Raw genomic sequence first — 14,783 nt, 5'->3', positions numbered from 1 at the left:
ATTTTATAGTAAATGTATTAAAATTGTTTAAAAATGTAAGATAAACAAAAAGAGAGTGATTATTCTATAAAGGCTTTGACAACCTATTAGATGAAGACAGCAGAGAAATAAAACACAACTCTTGAGATTATTATGCTAGTTTATTAAACCCATGGAGATTCTGAGGTATACTGCAGGATTGTTTGAGAATCTTGTTCTTAATTCATAAAACTTTTAGTGCAAAATAAAAAAGCAGAAAGATTTTAACTCTGTAAGACCATTAGCAGCCAATGCACTTTGAATGAATCATGTTAAAATAATATTTCACTTGCTATTACTAATCATTTTACTATTAAGACACATTTAGACAGTAAAAAAAAAACAAAAAAAAAACTTACATTTACTATATGTAATTAGCTAAAATTGCAAAAAGTTAAACACACATCACTTAATCCTTTGACTGACCAGCAATGGATTGTGACTATATAATGCTTTGGTTTACAATATTAAAAACATGCTTTTGCAGTTAGTGTAAGCCATAGCCAACAACCATGGTCAATTTTATACTGCTACTTGATGTACTGTGCTAATTTACACCACAAAGAAACTTAATTTAATTGAATTACTGTAGATAGATTAATAAAAAAATAGCCCATAATATGAAAATTACTCCAAAAAGAGTTCCTTGATTTGAGTCTTGGGAGATGCCTATGTGTGGATGCATTAGTAAATGTTACATGTGGGTACAATTCATTGTGTTTTATAAAAATTGGACATTGTGACATATGCCTCATCTCGTCCAGTTGCCTGACCCACTTGAAAACCCACCTGAGGGTTTAAAGCACACACACTGTCACATGCAGGCTCATTGTTTGAGGGGTTACTTCCTGAGGTTGTAATCCCAGGAGAGCAGCCTTCTATATCTGAGGTAGCCTGAGGGTCAGCGCCATCTTCATTGCATCTTTCACTCAGGAGCCATTGGTCCTGGGCCTGGGACACCACCACATTTGACAATTCGTTTTTCAGATGCAAACTCGCCTGATTCCTCTCTTGTGTGTCCGGAGGGTCAGCAGGAGAAGGGAAAAGCAGGCATTCACCGATAACCTTTTCTTCCATTCCGTTAACCATGTGAATATTGCGGTCTCCGAATGTCTCCGGGTTGAAGCTTGCATTATGACCCTAGATTTGAACAAAATGTGTTATGGTGGTTATTTTTTTTTCTGGCCAGGAATGCCCCACAAGTGAGCCAAGTTAGTTGTAGTGATTTCATTTTTTCAGTCTGGAGACAACAAAGCCAGTATTATAAAAAATGTATTTATTTATTTTTTTTAAATAAAATTACATCCAAACAGGTTAATGCAATGTTATGGTTCCTTGGATTTCAAACATAAACTAGAAAAGAAAACTGCACTGACCCGACCTTGCTTCTTGTACATTTGCTCCAAAGTATTTTTGGGGTTTGGAATACTTGGCCAAAGACACGATACTATACTGAAATAGAAACAGAGTATTTATTTTTTAATTACAAAGAGTAACACCCATTTAAAACAGTACATGTACACCCAGTAAATATATGCATTAAAATGTGTATATATTTGGTAAACCTACTTTTCCTTCCAGTGCATAAAAGCAATTGCAAAGATGATGAGCAGCAGAATTAAGATGGCAGGGCTGAGTGTATAAAGTAATACAGATTTATCAGGATCTGTGAAGAGAAGAGAATGAAACGTTATGCTGAACAACGGTTGGTAACGTATAACAAATAATTTTACTTGATCATATTATTATTATTATTATTATTTAACAGAGCCTTTTGTTAAGTGCTATTTAGTTCCCTCTAACCCCCTTTCAAATTGAGCAGTTGGCCCACCCAGTTAATATTCAGCATGAAATATTAACTACTGACTGTGAGTCAAGATTATTTGCCAGGGGTGAAAAAATAGTACATTTGGAGGGTCTCTTGAGGTCTTGCAAGTATGTTTCTGTGAAATATTTAGTATACTAATTTCTACTCTGACAAAGTGCATTTCCTGTAAACAAATTTGACCACATTGACTGCCCAGTGTTTGTGGTAATATGTATTAAGCTGTTGACAAGATGGAAATGTGGTTTCAGATGACTCAGACATGTTATTGAACTTGCCATATATTTTTAGATCATGGTCCGTGATTAAGCAAGTATACTGTAAACACCTTTATATCCCTTGTCTCTTATTTTAACAAATGCAAAATTAGGCTGGCAAACTGTTTTGAGCTGCCTCACTGAAACTTAATTAATATCTGTCAACTACTTCATTTTTGTATTCTACTTAGATTATATGTTTAATCGAATAATTATATAGAAATACGTGAAGGCTTTAATTTATAAACTGGAGGTATGTTTTACTCATTTGATTTCCTATTGTAACTAGATGTGTCCGCCTATTACTGGATTTACTGACAAATTGCAGGTGATGTTTCTATGAAGAACTAGTCTGCTGTGTTATTTAAAAAATAGACTTTTTTAGCCTCCCATATGGTGCTCTCTTTTTTATTGAATTACTGTTAATTATTACTTTTGTTACATGAAAAATGGATTGCATATGGGTTATTCCATGTCAGCTGCAATAAATCTTTCACGCAAAGTCCAGAGGTCACAATAATTGTACAGTGGCTCTCAAAAGTATTCACCCCCTTGGACTTTTCCACATTTTATTGTGTTATAACATGGAATCAAAATTGATTTAATTAGTAGTTTTTGCCACTGATCAACACAAAAAAGTCCATAATGTCAAAGTGAAAAATAAAATCTACAAATTGTTCTAAATTAATTACAAATATAAAACAGAAAATAATTGATTGCATAAGTATTCACCTCCTTTGCTATGACACACCTAAATAAACTCTGTTGCAACCAATTGTCTACAAGTCACATAATTAGTTGAATCAAGTCCACCTGTGTGCAATTAAGGTGTTTCACATGATCTCAGGTTAAATACACCTGTCTCTGAGAGGTCCCACAGTTGGTTAGTACATTTCCTAACAAAAACTACATCATGAAGACGAAGGAGCATTCAAAGCAAGTCTAGAATAAGGTTCTTCAAAAGCACCAATCAGGGGTAGGATATAAGAACATTTCCAAGGCATTGAATATCCCCCGGAGCACAGTAAAGTCCATTATTAAGAAATGGAGAGAATATGGCACAACTGTGAATCTGTCTAGAACAGGCCGTCCTCAAAAACGGAGTATCCAGGCGAGAAGGGCACTAGTCAGGGAGGCCACCAAGAGGCCTATGGCAACGTAATAGGAGTTACAGTCTTCCACGGCTGAGCTGGGAGACACTGTGCATACGGCAACAATAGCCCAGGTGCTTCACAAAACTGGCCTTTATGGGAGAGTGGCAAAAAGAAAGCCATTGTTGAAAAAAACTCACATCAAATCTCAGCTAGAGTTTGTGAGAAGGCATGTGGGAGACTCTGAGCCCAAGTGGAAGAAGATTCTATGGTCTGATGAGACCAAAATAGAGCTTTTTGGCCTCAACGCTAACCGCTATGTTTGGCGCAAGCCTAACACCGCACATCATCCTAAGAACACCATCCCTACTGTGAATCATGGTGGTGGCAGCATCATGCTATGGGGATGCTTCTCTGTGTCAGGGCCTGGAAAGCTTGTGAAGATAGAGGGCAAAATGGATGCAGCAATGACCCAAGCATACAGCCAAAGCCACACTGGAGTGGCTTATAAACAAAAAGGTCAATGTCCTGGAGTGGCCCAGTCAAAGCCCGGACCTCAATCCAATTGAGAATATGTGGAAAGAGTTGAAAATTGCTTTTCCCCAAAGGTCCCCATCCAACTTGATGGAGCTTGAGCAATTTTGCAAAGAAGAATGGGCAAAAATTGCAGTGTCCAGATGTGCAAAGCTGGTAGAGACTTATCCAAATGGCTGGACTCATGGCTGTAATTGCTGCCAAAGGTCCCTCTACCAAATATTGACTCAAGGGGGTGAATACTTATGCAATCAATTATTTTCTGTTTTGTATTTGTAATTAATTTAGAACAATTTGTAGATTTTATTTTTCACTTTGACATTATGGACTTTTTTTTTTGTGTTGATCAGTGGCAAAAAATCCTAATTAAATCCATTCTGATTCCATGTTGTAACACAATAAAATGTGGAAAAGTCCAAGGGGGGTGAATACTTTTGAGAGCCACTGTATATGTGTGAAGGCGTACACAATCAAAAATACCATACAGATCATTTGCTAGCATTGCATTGCACGTGTAAAAATGTAAGACAGACTTGACACAGTTTGTGTTATATTTAGAAACTGCTTCATAACTTCAATTTTAAATAAAATCTGCAAAAATGTGTAATATTATTTTATTTTTATTGACCTCCGTGTCAGCCATTTACACTATTATATGCTTCAGGTATGTTGTCAGAACAAAACATGCTTAGCTCCATTCCCAGAAAATGTTTTACTCTGCCAAATATAGGGAAGATGGCCATGCCAAATACTTAAAAGACATATATACTTACTTTTATGTACTGCAGGAGTTTTAAAAGTTGCCACATTGCTCCAGTCACTCCAATAGCCTTTAAAATAGTCCCCATTAGGGATAGAGCGACACTTAACTTCATAAATGAAGTCAGGTTTTAGATACTTCCCTTCAATCTTGAGGGGCTGGTATGTTATGTTTTGATACTAAAAAGCAAAGGATGAAAAATAGGATTAGATTTTAAATTATTTTTTTCTGATTGTCCCACAGACAAGTGCAAGGCAGGTCAGTGGTTAAATATATATTGCATTTATATTTAACATTCAAACACGGAAAACTAGTCTTCTACTATAAATAATTAAAGTAGACAAGCATTAAAAAAAGTATATTTTGAAATATTGTACCACATAAATATACTATAATAAAGACTACAGATAAACAGTACTAACATGCATCAAATATATTCGTGGAAGACAGATAGCCTAACAGAAAACACAAACACAACATGTTAACTATTCTGAATAATTATTTCCTAAGATCCTTATGTCGATTCTTGTGAAAATTGCAGTTAAAATTTAAAAGCTTGTAGGTGATTACTATGTTACGGACACCTAAAGGGACATGATGTGAATTAAAATAGAAGGTTAGTATTTATGACGCACGACATAATCGGGCTGATGTAAGTATAAGCGTAGTGCAAACAATTGCGGCTGCATAATCCAAATTGCCTAGCAGCCAGGCAATTATTTTGCACTGCGGCCTGTGTAAGCTTAAGAGCAATGAAAATTACTCAACACACACAAATAATGAGCTGCAATCATGATAATGAGGGTCGCAAGCCAAACAAAAAAATGTCAGAGGAAGGGCAGCAAAGTCCTCTTGGCGCATGAAAAAGAAAAGAAAAGTTTTCGCTTCTTCAATGGTTTGCACCTTGTACAAGGAGGGGCAAAGTTTTTTTTTCGGCCGCTAAACAAGTTTTGCTCGTGCAGATTTTGGCCACAATATGGGTGTTTTGCAGCTTCTTACATCAGCCCCTATATCATGTGAGCACAAGATAAGATGACACCTGTTGTTCTCGTGGATAGGTTAGGAGACATTCACTGTATTTTCCTGCTCATGGCATAACAACTAAACAAAACTGGTATGCTTTTAGACTCATGCTATTTTAATGTAAATACATTGCATCTAATTGTATTCTCTTACTTTCTGGAACATTTCACCCAGTTACAAAAGCAAATGTAAAAGGAGTAATTTGCGCCATGATTCAGGATTTGCGACTTAATTATCTCGATTTACAATGAAGAAAAATAGGCACATCTACAGCCCATAATAGTACTGTGCTCTACAGCACACCACCATGCTTCTGATAATTTTAATGTAAAAACCAAACAAAGTAAAGTGGACAAATATTTGGGCTACTAGATGAAGACTTTGGCATATTGGGCAATGTTTGATAGAATGTGTAAAGTCATTGATGCTTTTAAATATTCATTAAATAATAGCAACTGTGTCAACATTTAAACAGAGGTTTCTTACTATAAGTTTAAAAAAAAATGCATTTTTAAATGAATTACAAAAGAAAGACGACTTTTTAAGATTAATTACCAAAAACAAAACATAACAGAAACGTAACATACTTACCTCCCATTGTCCATTGCTCTGAATTCTGAAAGCAACAGAATGGACAAGTTTTTCTGTCAAGTAATCTTTTGACGGTAATGCAGAATATGGCGTGTCAAATGTTATGTAAGCCGCATGGTGTTTTTCTGAGTAGGAAGCATTCACATTGTAAGGTGCCATTGGTTTAACTAAAAAAAATAAGAAAGGTCAGTTTGTTCAGATTAAACACTTGTCACTTACCTACAGTATTTAGCAAAAGGTTTGTCTTTGCAGGGAGTAATTGTGTGTTGTGATTAAACAATTTCTCATAGCATAAACAAAGTCTTTAATGGTTAGGTTTTACTACTAGGCTTTTTAGTGAAAACGGGGAAACTTACTACTGTGCTGTGAATGTTCATACGATAGAGCTAGCACTTACTTACATAGGGACACTTTGACTTGTATCCTTTGCTATTCATGTCGATGGTTAGCAACGAGAACTGAGAAGCAGCTCAGGTCGACAGTAAAGTGACCACAAGCCACTGCCACTACATAGGGCTAAAACCAGCCTTCATAAGGACCCATGCTTTCTTTTAATAGACACTAAACTCATTTTCTGGATCACATTCATGGTAAGTATGTTACAAATGAATACTTACTAATAAGTCTCAAGTCTATTACTTGAGAGATGTATCGGTTTGAGGTGGTGAAGGTGTGAATTTCATATTTCTCGACAGCTAAAAATTCTTTTGTGTTTAGTACGTATCTGTCATGGTCATCCATTGTCATGTTCATGCAGCCTTTAAAATTAACATATTCACCGCTGTTGGAATATAAATACAATTAAGGATTTTTTTAAAAGCAAATGTAAATGCAAACAGATAACAGTCCACAGTTGAAAAAATAATCATATTAAAAACTTATTTTTGTTAGGGGGTTACTTATTTAAATGGTTTTAAATAGCCTGCAACTACAGTACATCACCCAACAGAGATGAATTACTTTTGTAATCAATAATTAATTGTTGCATCTACTTCAATCTCTTTCACACACCCTGTCCCTCAGTCTCATGTGGTTTGAATATGTTTTATGCTTGCTGCATAGCTGCAATATGAGGGTGCATAATGGATAGCTGCTGCTTCCTATTCTGTTTTTATTGAATCCCTTGATTTGTACACTGATAAAATAGTTTGTATTTTGTGGTTACAGTTTGTGTGTAACTATTATCAGTGGATTTGAAACTTCTTGATTTAGCAAGTGATGAGCATGAACTAAACATCAGTATGCTTTAGGTGATGAACAACAGATTTGATAGAAAGTGGGATGTGTTGATAGGCTATCTATGGAGTAAGCCTTATACAAAAATTAAAAGCATGAATGATTTACTGTATGACATGTATTACTGACATCAAACTGTAAAAAAACTATTGTAAACTTACCATACTTGCACTGTAATGTTGTAACTTATGTCTCCGTTGAAATCACCCCTTAAATTACACACCAGGGACTGTTCCACCTGCAGACTCAGGTGGGACAAACACTCCATCGGTTCAATTGCCTCATCCATGGTCTCTTCAAAATAGCAAAATACAATCCAATGTTCTACATTAATTAATCGTGGTGTGGTCGTATTTATTAGAAGGAGGTCTCACTTTCACTACTACCTGCCTTCTATACTTATGATACTGTGTGTGTAAGATGTCACAATCCTCTGCAGAAAAATAAGTTAATACCTGTGTGAGGCAAAGTGGTTTGCAGTGTGCAGGTGTAGATGTGATGCAGTGCTTAAACAGATGACAGACAACAAAATTCACGGTCCTTTATTTGTTTTCATAATCCGGGTCGTTTGGCGACCATAAATAATAATCCCTGGCAACAGTGAAACCTCAATTTTCAGTCCTGAAATAATCAACACAGTATAAACACTCACAGAACACAAACACGATCACAAGTCCAGAGTGAATACTAATGTGCAAGTGGTGAAATACAATTTATTAGTGAACAGTAGTGTAGTGCTGTCCGGGTTGGTGCTGGCCTTTAGCGACAGCTCCCGGTACGTGTTAGCCATCTAACAAGAACAAACATTTACAATTAGTACGACAAAACAAACAAACACTAAACACTTACGGTTGTTTTACAGTCTTTCAGCGGTTCTCTCATAACCATAACAAAGGAGCAGTTTGCTTGGCCACATCCCATTTTGTACCTTCAGCCACGCCCCCTTGGTTAGCGAGTGCAATCACTTTTCCTCCAATCCACGATTGCCACATTGCCTCCCATCTGGGGCGATGACTTGGTGTACTGTGGCTCCGCCCCCTTCCTGGATGGGAGCATCTTTTTACTGAGGTACAGGGTGGGGTGTTCTACTCCGTCTACCTTTTGGAACAAGACCGCCTCCAAAACAACATCTGGAGCGTCGGTGTGGCGGATGAATCCTTTGTTAAACTCTGGTGTAATAAGGGTAGGAGCCTGGCAAAGTCTCTGCTTAAAGGTATCAAATGCCCCCTGACATTCTCATGATCATTTAATTAAATTTGGTGCACACTTTCTAGTGAGGTATACTAAGGGGCTGACCACTGTGGCATACATAAATCTTCGGTAATAACCGGCCAACCCCAATAGAGACCTCTCCTGGGACTTGGTTTTGGGGATTGCTGCGTTCATCAAAGCCTGAACTTCGGTGGCTACGGGTTTCACCCACCCATTTCCCATAATAAATCCCAAATATTGGGTCACTGCTTCGGCAAATGCACATTTACTAAGGCTACCCTTAGAGACTGTAGGACAGCCGTGATCTAGCCAGATGCTGCATATTCACGATGTGGGTGTAAGACGTCAGGTCCAAAGTTGAGATGAACCTTGCCGTTCCCAGTCTGTCGAGAAGCTAGTCGACCCGAGGCATGGGATAGGCATCGAACTTGGCAATAGTGTTTACCTTGCGTAAATCAACGCAGAAGCGGTTGGTGTCGTCCTTTTTGGCGACTATCACAATCGGACTGCACCACTCGCTCCTGGAAGGCTCAATTATCCCAAGTTCGAGCATCGCCCGTACCTCTTTGCGAACACCACCCCATCGACTTTCCGGGATCCGGTAATGTCTCTCTTGAACCATGATACCTGGGGGAGTGATAATAGCATATTCAACAAGGTTATTTCTTCCAGGCAAGTCAGAAAAAGCATAATTGAAATCCTCAATTAACTTATGCAGTTCTCTTGTCTGATCAGGAAGTAACTGTTCCCCCATTTGAATGTTTCTGATGCTTGGAGCCTCGATACAGGGCCTTAAATCATCCTCTACTTCGCCTGGGGCTATAAACAAGGCCTCCCTTGCCTGCCAGGGCTTGGTATGATATGATAAATTTCACGTTCATTATGGCGATCGGGCTGCTAATTTCATATTTTACCTTTCCTATAGCCCAAATCACCTGCCGTTTAGCACACAGTTTTGATTGTGACGTGGGAAGGAGCAACAGTACTTTGTCTCCTGGCCGAAAAGTTCAAATGTGTGCATTTCGGGTTGTACTGTTGCTGTTGCCATTGCTGAGAGGATTTTAGATTGTCCTGGGCCAAATGACCGACCAAATCCAGGTAATCTCGGAGTAGGAGCACATGCACTACATTTTTGGTCGAGCCTTTGTGCTCTTCCCACCCCTCTCTCAACAGATTGGCTGTTGGCGTGCTCCAGTGTGGGGTCATTGTTTTGGCCCCACACTTGGTCCGTGCTTCAGTCCCACATGTCCAGTATATTGAGAGGGGCCGGATGTAATATCTGCCCTGCATGGCCCAGTAACCTCGCCCTCTCGGTCACACTGTGTACCGACTCCCTTTGATGGGCGTCTGATCCCAGCCGAGATTTCTCCCACCACACCCCAACCTCATCTCATTGATGCTCCCTCTCATTTCTCGATCCGTCTCTTTTTTTTTTTTTTTCTAAGATGAAAAATGGGGCAAAACTATTCAGCTTGTAAGGGGAAAATATCACCAATAATTTCCCATTTCCTTTTTTCTGCCACGTTTATTTGTGTGGCCGGGACTGCCATTAATTTCACCAATTCTTTATAGTTTGGCCAGTCTCCTTCCAGAATTAGTGGTAGCCTTTCTTCCACCCCTACTACCAGGTGGCATTTTATCGGTCCCACCGATAAATATACTTTTAGAACAGGGTATATCACTGTGTCTCCATGGATACAGGAGATAGCCACCTTACCTTGTGGCTGCCACAACACACCACCCAAGAGAGCTGTCCGAATTAAGGTCTGCTTGCACCATGTGTACACTAATGCGTGGGTTTTCACTTTCCCTATAACCACATCAACAATACAAGACCCCTCCCGACCATTTCCCCATCGCTTACCTATTTCTGTGCCAAATAGCACGTTGCCACGTCAAACTCTATTGCTGATGGGCATAACCGGGCGATGTGTCCAGATTGATAGCATATAAAACAGACTGGAGGGGCAGAGTGAACTGGGGCTACATATTTGCGTGGGTTTTCACTTTCCCTATAACCACATCAACAATACAAGACCCCTCCCGACCATTTCTCCATCGCTTACCTGTTTCTGTGCCAAATAGCACGTTGCCACGTCAAACTCCATTGCTGATGGGCATAACCGGGCGATGTGTCCAGATTGATAGCATATAAAACAGACCGGAGGGGCAGAGTGAACTGGGGCTACATATTTGTCTCGCTGTTGACAAGGCAGCGGGGGCTAACCTTTGCCTCCATGGTGGGGAGCTAAGGTCACCCATTGTGGGCTGGGTTCTGGGAGGTCTCAGTCTTGTCCAAGGTGGAAGTGGAGTAGAGGAGGGAGACAATCCTCTGCTGTTCCGTGGAGAGGGAGAAGTCAGTAGGCTGGTCTTGGAGGAGATCAAGGAGTCCCTGAAGTCCTCGACCAGTTTTACCGCCTCTTCCTGGGTGGCGAGGTTGTGGCGCCGTATCCACGCTTGTGTTTCGGCGCCAACCACATGGCAAAACTGGTCGGTGAACATTGCCTCGCTCATCTGTACCCCCGACTTCTGTACCATGTGGTCACACAAACATTGTGCAACCACCCTGGGGTGGGTATCCTGTGGTACTCCCTGAAGCGCACCGGTGTGTTTCCCCAGTGATGTTCAGTCGTCGGAGAATGGCCAGGTTTACTAGGTCGTACTGGACGGCTTTGGTGTCCGTCATGGCCTGATAAGCTGCCTGGGCTTCCCCGATCAAGCAGGGTCCTAATTGGCTTGTCCAGAACTCCCGAGGCCATAACGCGGTGGTAGCCAGCCTCTCAAACGCGACCAGGTATGCTTCCGGGTCATCCTCCACCATCATTTTCTGCGCCCTCGCCTTTGGGGCCATCATCACGGGTCCTGTCGGTGCTCTTGGCTGTAACACTATCCCCACCCTTTCGATCAGCGCTGCGTATCTCTCCTCTCTCCTTCTCTCCTGTCTCCCGTCTTCCATCCTTGGTCCAGCTCCTCCAGCAGCGTGGATAGTGTTGTGTGGTCTTGGTGTACTGTGGCCCCGCCGCCTTCCTGGATGGCCGACTTCTGACTGACCCTGGAATGAACTGCCAAACCATCCAGTCTGGGGCACACTGTTCTGTTTACACAGCACCCTCACAGGTCGGGACGGAGATTTATAACCAAAATGAATTCTTTCTCTGTCGCACTGTGGTACAGTGGTCAATGACTTCCTGATTTCATTTGTTGTCTTTGGTACAGATGCTCTGATTTGTATTATTATTATGCATATCGGGCAACCCAAAAAATGTATTGTTTAAACTACCAATAATCAGTTGAAATCAGTCTCTGTATGAGCTTTAAGGTTTGTTGGTATTCTTTTTTTCACTTCCAGTACCCACTGGCTGGGTCAAGAGTGAGAAAATTGTTAATCCTTGAAAGTGTAGCTGCATTCTTCATTCCACTAATACCCTTAATATTAAACCTCCATCCTTCCTTAACAGTACTACTGGTGCTGCCCATGGTCTCTTCACTGGTCACTGGTTTCCATTATCATCACGTGATCGCTGAACTCATTCTACTACAGCTACAGCTATGCAAAAGGGTGTCATCTGAGATGGCACTATTACCCAAGCAAAATATAGAAACGTTTATTGTGCCAGAACCTTTCTGCTCATTTACGGGTTTCTGGGGCCATGTTAGGTAGAACCCCCCCCCCATATTACATTTTACTTCCACTTAAACCATAAGCATGTGCAACCTATGGACATATTCAAAAAACATGATAAAGGCTTTCACTATAAATACTATAAAGTCATAACAGTACTGCTAGGGTACAGCCATACATGTGATGTTACTTTAAATGGACCTATTGCCAGAGGCATATCGCTGTAACTCAGACTGACAACTCAGACCGGCAACGGCACTGATACTACCCTTGTTTCAGAATGAGTTCAATCCTGCTTATATGGCCACAATGCATGAACTGAATCAGTCTCTTTTTCACGCAGACAGACATCTGTTGAAATATTTGCACATTATCCTCAAACTGCATCCCCCCTTTTTTTTAAACTGTACTATTAACTACCCGGAATATTAGCTATTTTTTTATGATCATTTTTTTATTTAGGATATTAAATTCAACATGACAATGCTGAGAACATGAACTATTACAAAAATACCAGAGCATAACACATTAAGTAAATTAAAAAAATATATCCAAAAACTAAAAAAACAACAACAACAACAAAAGACAAACAAAACCAAAGCAACAATATAAGAAAACAAAACAAAAAATAATTGTCTATATGGTCTAGCTTCTATTAATTTGTTCAACATGACCCCTAATAATAACCGAAGATTATGGTACAATAGTCACATCATCTTACTCTACAGTGACTAGAAAACAGTTCCAATAACAAGTAAAAATGGACTTGGGTTCCACCATACCCAGGTTATACTTGCTTCATCACTCCAAAGGCTCTTATTCCACAAAGATGCTGGCATATCTATATGCTCCTTTAAAAAAAAATATTACAAATGCCACCCTGTCATTCAGTCCACATTCGTTTGTTTGTGGATGCTTGCCCACTACCTTTCAGGCTCTTATCTTTATCAGTCTTACAATTCTTCTGTCCATTATTGCATCAGTCATGGCATGGGGTTATTTTTTACTGTACTGAAGTCTTTACAGTATGCCCCTGAATAGTACTGTGAGCAGTAATTGTGTAGGTTCAGTAGCCTTGTTCCTGTAAAATAACTCTTATTACACTAAATTAAGATACTGGGTAAATGCTTTTTGGTTGACATTTTGTACATGTGATTTGGAAACTTTGCAGTGTATGAGGAAGAATAAAAAACACATGGAATGTAACCTAAACTAAGAGCAAAAACTGAAAGTACAAACTTAAACACGTAGTTAAAATCCAGGCTGCTAGTTAAATATCTCAACACATTTACTGTAGGTACTGTTATATTTAAGCTATTTACTTCCAATTTGCTGCCAAAAATGTATTTGCACGCAACAAAATTGTGCTTCAAAATCATGAGCATAATATTTACAGTAGGTGTGTTTTCTAAAAAAAAAAAACTTGTTTTAAACCATTGCAAATCTAATATCTAACTTCAAGTGAATCCTCCAAGACCAAATCGTTGACTGAAATCAAAAAACATTTAGGCGTTTTGGTTACACTGAAGGTATGAAATACATGACATTTGAAAATACATCCTGTTATCACTAGCAGAGCCCACTACAAGCCATGTCAACACCTTCTTTTATTATTAGACACAAATGATAAATATAAACTCCAAACAAAAACCAAAATAACACAGTATATATAGGCAATGGCACTTACCATCATCTCCTGATCCACTTTGTCCAAATACAGATGGCTGAACCATGAGTAGAATGGTTAACATTAAAGGTTTCATTTTTTTGGTTATAGACACATGTAAGGTACAGACGTGTGGTGGTGCATTGACTTGAAGTTGTGTGTGTATTTAACTTGACTCACTGATAAAAACCAACATCCGTCAGTTTGGAGAGAGAGAGAGAGAGAGAGAGAGAGAGAGAGAGAGAGAGAGAGAGAGAGAGAGAGAGAGAGAGAGAGAGAGAGAGAGAGAGAGAGAGAGAGAGAGAGATGAGGTTTGTGAATTGGCAAAAAAAAAATACAGGACATTCTAAATAGTTTAAAATTAGAAGATTAAGTATAAATATGTCTACTTTCTCTTTCTGCGAAATCAAAGTATATAAATCAGAGTATAACTGCCAAGTGCTACATAAATGAAAACATATCCCCACACAGACTAAAAAAGTATTTACTGCTATTATCTTGGATTTAATCTCATTTACATACTGTGTACATATATGTGCATATATAAATACGATGAGGGGTGTAGTGCCACCATGGGCAGCTGGGACATCACTGATTCAACATGCATGCTACTTAAATATATAGTTCTGGAGGTATATGTGACCTTGCTGCTGGAGATGGAAATCTACAGGTAAGTCTGGTCCTCAAGAAATATGAGCAATTTGTATACAGAAGCACCAGCCCTGTCAAATCTGCTGTCTTGTCAATCATGACTGAAACTGACTTGTATCATGGAGATTGTATAACAAATTCAATCTGTCATGCAAGGGGACTATATGTTACAAAAACAGGAATCTGCTGCACTGCCTCCAGCTGTAGATGCTTTGTCAATAGACTAATGTGCAAATTATGTTTTTTTTGTTGTTATTTTTAAAGCATATTTATATACTGACTGAAAATCAACACAAG

At 39.2% G+C, this 14,783-nt stretch overlaps 1 protein-coding gene across 1 annotated transcript; it reads right to left on the bottom strand.

Moving 5' to 3' along the window:
• Window positions 1-121: 121 nt before the first annotated feature.
• Window positions 122-14,005, bottom strand: LOC117421234 (interleukin-7 receptor subunit alpha-like). Its single transcript, XM_034035350.3, has 8 exons — window positions 13,857-14,005; window positions 7,497-7,629; window positions 6,717-6,880; window positions 6,100-6,266; window positions 4,499-4,664; window positions 1,588-1,684; window positions 1,395-1,470; window positions 122-1,158 (listed from the first exon to the last, which is right to left on the bottom strand). The coding sequence occupies exons 1-8, from the start codon at window positions 13,930-13,932 to the stop codon at window positions 730-732; spliced, it is 1,308 nt and encodes a 435-aa protein (XP_033891241.1). The 5' UTR covers window positions 13,933-14,005; the 3' UTR covers window positions 122-729.
• Between the last annotated feature and the right edge of the window lie 778 nt (window positions 14,006-14,783).

This window comes from Acipenser ruthenus, chromosome 1 (assembly GCF_902713425.1).
Source record: "Acipenser ruthenus chromosome 1, fAciRut3.2 maternal haplotype, whole genome shotgun sequence".
NCBI lineage: Eukaryota > Metazoa > Chordata > Actinopteri > Acipenseriformes > Acipenseridae > Acipenser > Acipenser ruthenus.
The sequence above is the reverse complement of the archived record's forward strand: the minus strand, read 5'-3'. Positions and strand labels throughout refer to the sequence as shown.

Excerpts from the sequence above, each read along its gene's own strand:
- LOC117421234 (XM_034035350.3), bottom strand. The coding sequence starts at position 13,932 with ATGAAACCTTTAATGTTAACCATTCTACTCATGGTTCAGCCATCTGTA. Across the intron at positions 6,881-7,496 it reads AACATTACAGTGCAAGTATG|CGGTGAATATGTTAATTTTA; the intron begins GTAAGTTTACAA and ends ATATTCCAACAG. Across the intron at positions 4,665-6,099 it reads AGAGCAATGGACAATGGGAG|TATCAAAACATAACATACCA; the intron begins GTAAGTATGTTA and ends TTTGCTTTTTAG.